Genomic DNA, 10,075 nt, shown 5'->3' with positions numbered 1-10,075 from the left:
TATTATGATTTTTTGAAAAAACTTCATACCAAAAAATGCTTAATTTTCGGATTAGTTTTTGTTAATTCATGCTGAAGTTATTTAGTTCATTTCCTCTACTATTTTTCGAGTTTGAATAGAATTAATATTAAAAAAAACGCACAAAAACTTAAAACAAAAACTATATATTTCATTAAACATTAAAAAAGATAAATTAAATTAAATAAATAACATAAATAACAAAAAGAAAAACTAATCGTCCATATTATCATCATCATCATCGTCGTCAGTACCAGATGGACGAGCATCTTCATCAGCAAGATTATCAAATCTTGCATACATCACAAGCGTATCAAGCTTGTTGTTAATTTCTTCCAGCTCCCTGTCGTACTTGTCTATGAGCTCATCCAGTTTCAACTCAAAAGCCTTTATAATGTCTTGCTTGATTTCTTCCACTATTTGCCTGATGACAGCATCCATTTTTCTCCTTTTTGTATTTTATGTCTGCTAAAATATATGTGTTTGAGTGAATAAACTCACAAGGTATAGCATGCTTATATAGGGGAAAAAAACTTCTACATGGTATATGAAAAGGCAAAGAGGAATTTTAAACGTTGTCTAATGAAAAACGTGCATGAATGTGATAGGAATGTAATTATTACACTAACACAAACCCCCAACGCAATATAATTACTACTTTAATTGTGTAGGTTACTCCTGTGTACTATACAATTAATGCTGAAATATGCTCAAGTTTGTTGAATTCATTTGCTAAAACTTCAGCCCAATGTACTGAAGTTATTTAGTCCATCTTCAGCACTTAATGAACTGAAGTTTTTTCCCTGCATTCATGAATCCCTGTCATACAACTTTTTCAAAAAAACTTCAGCTAATATGCTAAAGTTATTAAGCTTATTTCTAAAAACTTCAGCACTTAATAAGCTGAAGTTTTCTGTGTAGGATTCATTAATTATGTCATACATTTTTTTCCAAAACATTTCAACAGAAGATGTTTAAGTGATTTAGTTCATTTGTAAAAACTTCAACACAAACAACCTAAAAATTCTTCTGTTCACTTTCCTAATACTTGGCACTAAACATGAATCTGCAGGAAGAGTTCGATTTGCGTTGTTATAACTTTCAATGGGAGTTGGACTCCTTATTTCAAATACTTGGATCATGATACAAAACTTGTTCTACTTAATAATCACATATCATTCAATACTTTTCTGCAGAAAATTAGTGAAGTTGCAAATATTGATTCAACTAGATATGCACTAAAAGTATGGTTTGATATCAAACTAAATACAAGCAAAGGAATGCTTATAACTTCAGATGAAGAACTCAGTACCTGTATACATTTGCTTACAATTGGTTCAGCCTACAAGAATTGTCATTTCATCATCGAAAAAATACAACCTTTTGAATCTGCAGCATTCAAACAATCTCTTGCATATGCAATAGATTAAGAACCTTTTGCTGATTATCAACATGATGTAGGACAACCACTAATGGAAGTAGACAACGAGCAACAACCTTCTAACATTACAGCTGCTTTAGACTATATAATGCTGCAACAATTACCCACTACTCCAATAAATTCATACCTGTTTGTCGATGACCAAGAAGAAGAAGGACAATTAATATTGTAAATTGACAACCAACACACAATCCAAGAGAGTTTTTTGTTACCTTCTTCAATGATAAGCAACAACGAAGATGAAGTAAACATGGAGCTTATACCGATAACATCAGATAGAATTGAAGAAATTGCTGAAACTTCTAGTATTTCTCAGAAATCAAGAAAAAGAGTGAGGAGAAAGCTGAAAGAATCTCCACCATGTAAATACTTAGGCGTGATGCGTTGCCTGAGGAAGTAAGAGTTGGATCAATTTTTGAGAACAAACAAAACATGACTAAATTTTTCTGCATCTTGGAGATAAACCAGAAAGTTGAATTCACTATTGTTAGATCATGTTCAAAGAGATACGAGCTGAAATGCATCGTGGATAAATATGGTTGGAATGTAAGTGCTACCAGAATAAAAAATTCCACACTATTCAGGGTGATAAAATATCATATCATCCATGAATGCACGGTTGATGCAAGAAAATCAAATCAGAAGCATGCTACATCAAATTTTATAAGTGAACAAATTATAAAACATGTTCAAGACAAAAAGATAGAGGTTACACCAGCTTTTGTAGAAAATGAAATGAAAAAAAAAATTGGAATTGATATTGGTTATCACAAGGCATGGCGTGCTATTCAAAAAGTCGTTGCTTGTATAAGGGGAACACCTTAAGAGAACTACCAGATTCTTCCTTCATACCTACACATGATGGTGGGAAAAAACCAAGGAACGTACACATGCATAAAAAGAGATGCGCAAAATAGGTAAGCAGAACAATACCAACCATCAGCCTGAAGTTTCAAAAATGTTCCTATTTGAAAAACTTCACACCTTATGATTTATTTTTTTGTGTTTCACTGTACAGATTTGCTTACATGTTCTTTGCTCCTGCAGCATCAGTAGCTGGTTGGTCCTACTGTAGACCCGTTATTGCAGTAGATGCAACATTTTTAAAGTCAAAATATCGTGGTGTTCTATTTTTTGCTATATCAAAGGATGCAAACAATCAAATCTTTCCTCTATGTTTTGGTGTAGCAGATTCAGAAAACAATGAGGCATACATTTGGTTCTTCGGGGAAACGAGAAAAGCAATTCAAGTCCGTCGTGAACTAATTTTCTTGTCAGATAGAAACCAATCGATCGCAAATGGGATTAGAAAAGTTTTTTCTGAAGCTCACCATGGTATCTGCCTCTATCACTTTGAGAAAAATTTAAAGAAAAGACATGCAAAAGCCACGATAATAAATCTTTTTCAAAGTGCTGCAAGCTCATACAAACGTGAAGATTTTAATCAGTTAATGTCCCAACTCAAAAGTATTGACAAGAAAATATACAATTACTGAATTACATAATGGAAGAGCCTCCAGAGAGATGGTCTCGATTGTGGTTCCCACGGCGACGTTATGATATGCTAACAAAAAACATGGTAGAATCAATGAATTCCGTTTTACTAAAAGGGAGAAAAATGCCTATTTTAAGAATGTTAGATTTCATCCAAGAAAAATTGGGAGAGTGGTTTTACGAATGGAGAAAAAAGGTAAATAAAACTTTTCATAGAGTATCAATATGGGCAGAAGAAGAGATGACTAAGAAGATGGACTTGGCTTGCAAAATATTTGTGAGTATATTTATTAACTTCAGCTTTTTATATGTGTTGCAGTGATTTACTGCTTACATTTGAAAATTTTCATACTTTTTCTTTTTGAAGCAACAATACACTAATATAGTTTGTCTTAACTTTTTATTCCTTGTTAGGTGTTCAACCTTGACTCAATATTGTTTAGAATAAGTAGTGAAGGAATCAAATTCATTGTGGACTTAAAGAAGAGAACTTGTGATTGCCTGCAATTCCAACTTGATGAATTGCCCTGTCCATATGCAATTGCTACTATTAATAATAGATATTTGCAGAAATCTGATTACTGCTCAAATTGGTATTCAAAGAAAACGTGGTTGAAAACATATGAAGGACATGTGAATACCGTCGAAGATAAAAAATTATGGGATATACCACAAAATGTACAATCTGAGATCACAAAACCTCCCGATATAGAGATTTTACAAGGAAGAAGACAATAGAAAAGGCATATACCTGCGACTGAATCAGTACCATTCAAGTCTACCAAATGCAGTCGATATAAACAAGCTGAGCATAACAGAATAACTTGCTTGTCTTCTCCAGCACCCCATCCATATTCCAAGAAGCACATTGAAAAAATACTCCAACCTTCAATAATCCTTGGTCTGAATTTAGACTTTCATTATTGTATGGCATAATTGAAATGTGAGTATTGTGTTTTCTGGCTTATGCTTTTTGGCAGCTATCTGGCATTGGGAGCGGTCTTTCTATCTTTTTGGGTTGCATGCCCAAGGTTTCCTTGACTTGACAGATTCATTCAATTGAACCCACACTCAAAGGAGGACCACAAGCTCGGGGCTTTTCGTAGGAATAAAAAAAAGTTCTTGGACTATTTTATATACTGCTAAAGTATAAATCACTCATTTTTGTTGCGCAGGCTTATAGGTTTGGTTGCATTTTTAAAAAGTATGCAATGACTTGTGCGAGAAAAACTTCAGGTTACAGTGTGTGAAATACATATCCTTAAACAAACACACACACTCACACACACACACATACGTGTACAACATATAAAAGAAACGCATGTACAAACAAAAGCTTCAGCATCTCTAAGCTGAAGTTATAGAAAAAGAACTTAATAACTTCAGCATAATATGCTGAAGTAAACAAAAAAGTACAGCATAAAAACATAAAAAAGAATAACAAAACTAAACATAAAAACCAACTAAGAAGTATAAAGCAAATATCAACAAATAACAAGGATAATGCAATAGAAAACTAAGAAGAAAGAGGATGAAAATTACATTGATATAAAAGAGATGAGAACACACACAAAGTACAAACAAAACTTCAGCTCTCTGGGCTGAAGTTATACAAAATGAACCTAAAAACTTCAGCACTATGGGATGAAGTAAACAAAAAAGCACAGCATTAAAACATAAAAAAGGATTACAAACACTAACAATCATCACCATCATCATCATCATCATCATCATCATCATCATCATCATCATCATCACAGTACTCCTTAATTTCTCTAAATATCTCATCATCATCAGTATCGGAGATAACTATAAGGTACTCAGGCAAAAGACCACAGAGTCCAACGAGATCATTCTTCAACTTGTTGAATTCATCACACAACTGACTTTGTTCGACATTACTATGTCCATAAGAGAAAGAAGAGTTTTCATGTCGTTTTGCAGCTTGGAATAGTTGTCCCCCATGGGAAACTTAAAACTATCAAACTGTTGCACAACCTTGTCAAACGACGTTGAATAACCTACACAACTACGTTCTAGGTTAAGCCTATTCTGGAATGATTCATTGGCAAAGAACTGTGGCCTGATTCTCTCCCAATCAGCCTTTATTTGATCCCACAAAAGCATAAGATTAGCCATCGGTTTGTTATTGTACCACTCACACTTCAAAGTCTCCCCTTTTTGCATAATTTCATCCATATTAGGCTTTCTACTTCCGCTTGCACCAGACATTTTTTCTTTAACAAAAGCTGAAAGACTAAGGATGAATATAAATTTAAAGAAATATGATGGAAGTCTATGAATGACTATAAAATTTTCAAGTAAAGAGATTGTTAATATAGACAAAGAGTTCACCTAATCAATTTAATATCTATAAATATAAAAGTAACTTTTCAGCTGTTTTTACTATTTTACGTTCAGAGAAATTGAATGAAACAAGATAAGTAGGTAGTTAAACAAGTATGTGATAAATACAAAAAGAAAGGTAACTTCAGCCCTAATAAGCCCATAGTTTTTCTATAATAAAAAAATAACTTCAGCCTGAAAAATAACTGTTCGGATTATTTACTATATGGTCAAACAAATTTAAATGAAAGATCAAGTAGGTGACAAAAGACAAAAAGTAGATAGTAAATGCAAAAAAGATAAGTATCAACTTAAAAAAATACCAAAACATGTTGAAGTTTTTGTCATAAGCTTTTTTAAAATCTTCAGCCTAATGTGCTGAAGTTATTTAGTTCATTTCTAAAAACTTCAGCACATCATAAGCTAAAGTTTTTCATCGTGGATTCAATAGTTTTGTCGTAAAGCTTTTTCAAAATCTTTAGCCTAATGTGCTGAAGTTATTTAGTTCATTTCTAAAAACTTCAGCACATGATAAGCTGAAGTTTTTGTCTTGGACACGATAGTTTTTATCGTAAAGCTTTTTCAAATAACTTACGCAGAAACTGCTGAAGTTATTTAGTGTATTTAGTGATGAGCTAAAGTTTTGTCCTACATTTGATACTTTTGTTATGACTTTTAACCAAAACATCAACTTAAAAAGCAGAAGTTATTTACTACATGCTCAAAAGCATGCTGAATTTCAACAAAAATATACTTGAAATTCATGAAAAAAGACACAAACATATTTGAATCAATCCAAGTAAACTAAAAAACTAATTAATGCAAATAGAACAAAAATTTAAAAAATATCACATAATTCACACAAATAATGTATATTCACAAAATCCAATTTTGTTTTCACTTACATCATTGAAAAAAAAAAGAAAAAATTAGTTTTTTGTTTACAAGTTATTCTCTATTCAAAAAATTCACAGAGTGTCTTCATATTCTCCATAGTCATGTCCTAGTTGCTCTTATTGGGTTTCTTAACCACATTCCATGAACTTCACTATGTCTTCTACTAATTCACAGAAGCGGCAATACGAGCACCTTACTTTACCACCTTGTACGGACCTCTGAATTATATTTGCCATATTCTTGCATTTTTCACATATTTGCATGAACGCCTTTCCAAGTGTGAAAAGGCGTTCATGCAAATTCGATGTAGCACCATGAGCTATAAGACAGTCATGCTCCATTTCACCAAATTTAATTCCACCAAAGCGTTTTCTGTCAGACACAGGTTGACGAAGTTTAGTACTATGATTTTTTTAGTAACTCCCGTCTTCTTTCATAAGAAAAAAACAAGAAAATATTGTACAAAGACATGCTTACTGGTGTGCAGCTGGGAATTTGTGGGAAGCAAAGATAATGAAGGAGAAGTCCAAAATACTTCATATGTGACGGAGAGTGGACACATCAAAAACTCGAGCCCCAGGAAATTTGCTCTTTTTCCTAAAAATTAGATTTATCAACTAGTAAAAAAGAGCAAATTGTCCTGAAGCTCGAGTTTTTGATCTGGCCACTCTCCTTCACATATGAAGTATTTCGACTTTTCCATCATTATCTTTGCTTCCCATGAACTCCCTTCTACACCCAATAAGCATGTCTTTGCCAACATTTTCTTGTTTTTCTTTGAATACAAATTTAAAGAAATATGATAGAAGTCTATGGATGACTATTAAATTTTCAAGTGAAGAGATTGTTAATATAGCCAAAGGGTGCACCTAATCAATTTAATATTTATAAATGCTGAAGAGATTGTTAACAATTTTTTGTTCAGAGAAATTGAATGTAACAAGATAAGTAGTTGGAAAAACAAGTAAGTGGTAAATGCTAGTAGTTGGTAAATGCAATAACAAAAATAATAAAAAATAAGGCCACAAAAAGTAGGTGATATAGGTGATAAATGACAAAAAGTAGCTTGTCACGACCCTAATCCCGATCCTGGTTGTGATGGCGCCTCTCGTGAAGACAAAGCCAGCCAGTCCAGCACAGTACACTTCTTTAAGCAGTTAATTACTATAAAGCAGTTTAAAGCATGATTTAATAGCAATAATTGGCGGAAATATAGATAACAATAGAAGGAACCATCCCGACACAGCCCAAACCGGGGTGTCACAAGTCATGAGCAACCAATGATCCTGATACGAGTCTACTAGGTACGATGTCTGGTACAATAGTTTGAAAGACATAGAATTAATAAGATAAAGGGAGGCACGGGGGCAGCGGACGCCAACAACTACCTCATAGTCTCCGAAACACCGCCTAGACTGGGAGGATCAGCACTCAGGAGCGAGATCTGCTATGCCTGAATCTGCACACAGAGGTGCAAGGAGTAAAGTGAGTACTCCAACTCAGTGAGTAATATTCATAAATAATGGCTGAAATCAAGAAAACACGTAAAGGCACAAAACAATTCTATATCAAGCAGTAAAATCACTTAAATCAGTAAATCAATGAAGAAGTCAAATGAAATCCCTTTAAACCGAGTAAAACAGGAAATGTAGCAGGTAAATAACAAGTAGAAATCTGCCCCTCGGGCACAATAACAATCGCTCAGAACAGTATCAGCCCCTCGGGCTCACTCTCAGTACAGTATCAGCCCCTCCGACTCACTCTCTGTACAGTATCAGCCCTTCGGGCTCACTCTCAGATCATGATGGGTACCGGCGCTCATTGTGGGTGTGCAGACTCCGGAGGGGCCCCTTATGGCCCATGCGCTATATCAAGCCATCTCGTGGCATCATCTCTCCGCACTCGACCTCACATAACTCGACACTCAGCCTCACATCACTCAAGCCACATCGTGGCGTATACAAATATCTCATTCCCTCGGCCTCATATCACTCAACATATCCTCACATATGGCCCTCGGCCTCACTCAGTCCGAAAATCATCACAAGCCCCTCGAGCATTAGTAAAACAGTAGTTCTCAGCCCAAAACATCATTTAGAAATATCATTTAAGTCTCAAAACTGAGTAAGAGTGGTTGAGTTATAAAACAGTAGGAAACAACAGGACTGAGTTCAAGTAATAATTCAATACAGTGAGGAAATAGTGATAAAAATCCCGGAAGGTTCAAATAGTTGGCACGAAGCCCAAATATAGAAATCAGCCCAAATCATGATGATAACAAATAAGTTTCAGTCAAATGCGCGGTAAAATCATCAATCGGGATGGACCAAGCCACAACCCCCAATAATAAACGACCCCGCGCTCATCATCAAGCGCGTGCCATACCTCAATATAGCACTACGATGTGCAATCCAGGGTTTCAAACCCTCAGAGCATCGTTTACAATCATTACTCACCTCGAACCGGCTAAATCTCTATCTCGCGACACCTTTGCCCCTCAAATCGGCATCCACGTACGTCGAATCTATCCAAAATCAGAACGAATACGTCACAATATGCTAAGGGAACAAATCCCAAGCGAAAACAATCGAAAAATATCAAAAATCCCGAAATTAGCAAAACCTGAGCCCTGGGCTCACTTCTCGAAACTCAGAAATTTTCACATCATTAGATTCCTTATCACCCCACGAGTTCATACATATCAAAAGCTCTCAATTCTGATACCATTTGGTCATTCAAATCATCATTTTACATTTTTGAAAGGTTTCAAAATTTTCTTCCCAAATTCCATTCCAAATCACGAATTAATTGATAGATTCATGTATTCTAGCCAAATCTGTGTTAGAATCACTTACCCCGATGAATTTCTTGAAAAACCTTCAAACAATTGCCAAAATCTGACCTCTCTAAGTCAAAATATTAAATAAAACCCAAAACCTCATATTTATAGAGTACCCCACAGAATTCCACCTCCGCGGGCCGCACAAAATCGACCACGATCCGTACAAAACCAGTGCGGTCCGCACAAAAGCAACCGCAGCCGTACAGACTTTCTTCTGTAGTTACAAGCTTTAGTGTTTTGGCCATAAATTTTGCTACAGATGCCCAAATTGTAATATCTTAACCTTTCTGGAAACTAGACAAGAAGGGCTACAACTTTCGTTTTTGAATGATCTCACAGTTCCTTGTATGTCAAAAGATATGAGCTTCCGAAGTAGGACCAGCGAATCGTTCCCCACCGCGGCCGCACAGCATTTGGTGCGGTCCGCACAACACCTACCGTGGCCGCACTTCTTTTTGTGTGGTCCGCACAACACATTCCGCGGCTGCACTTCTTTTTGTGCGGACCGCGCGGGTGGGTTCCGAGGCCTGCAACCCTTCTGGACCTGCTACAGCTATGATTTTCGGCCTAAAATGTCCCGGAACCTACCCGGGACCCCCGGAACTTCAAACTAATTATACCAACACATCCCATGACATTGTTCAAACTTGTTCAACATTTCGGAATGCTTAAAACAACATCAAATCACCAATTTAACATAGTATTCAAGCCTAAGAACTCCAAGAACTCTTAAATTATGCTTTCGATCAAAAGTCTATCAAATCTCGTCCGAATGACCTAACGTTTGCGCACAGATCCCAAATAACACAACGAAGCTACTTTCACTCTCGGAATTCTATTCGGACCCCTATATCAAAATCTCGCCGATCAACCGTAACCGCCAAAATATCAACTTTGCCAATTTAAGCCTAAAACTTCTCTACAACTCCAAAACCCATTCTGATCATGCTCCTAAGTCACAAATCACCTCCCGAAGCTAATCAAACCATTAGAACTCACTTCCGAGCCTTCTAACACATAAGTCAACATCCGGTTGA

General features: G+C 35.6%; 1 protein-coding gene across 1 annotated transcript; it reads left to right on the top strand.

The window, feature by feature from the left end:
* The first annotated feature begins 2,963 nt into the window (after positions 1 to 2,963).
* On the top strand, positions 2,964 to 3,691 carry LOC138882944 (uncharacterized). Its single transcript, XM_070163591.1, has 2 exons — positions 2,964 to 3,149; positions 3,368 to 3,691. The coding sequence occupies exons 1-2, from the start codon at positions 2,964 to 2,966 to the stop codon at positions 3,689 to 3,691; spliced, it is 510 nt and encodes a 169-aa protein (XP_070019692.1).
* The last annotated feature ends 6,384 nt before the right edge of the window (positions 3,692 to 10,075 follow it).

Source organism: Nicotiana sylvestris, chromosome 12 (genome assembly GCF_000393655.2).
Source record: "Nicotiana sylvestris chromosome 12, ASM39365v2, whole genome shotgun sequence".
Classification (NCBI taxonomy): Eukaryota; Viridiplantae; Streptophyta; class Magnoliopsida; order Solanales; family Solanaceae; genus Nicotiana; species Nicotiana sylvestris.
The sequence above is the reverse complement of the archived record's forward strand: the minus strand, read 5'-3'. Positions and strand labels throughout refer to the sequence as shown.

Bases quoted from the DNA above. Each gene is read 5' to 3' on its own strand.
- LOC138882944 (XM_070163591.1), top strand. From the start codon at position 2,964: ATGGAAGAGCCTCCAGAGAGATGGTCTCGATTGTGGTTCCCACGGCGA. The intron at 3,150-3,367 runs GTAAATAAAACT...ATTCCTTGTTAG, and splicing joins TTTACGAATGGAGAAAAAAG to GTGTTCAACCTTGACTCAAT.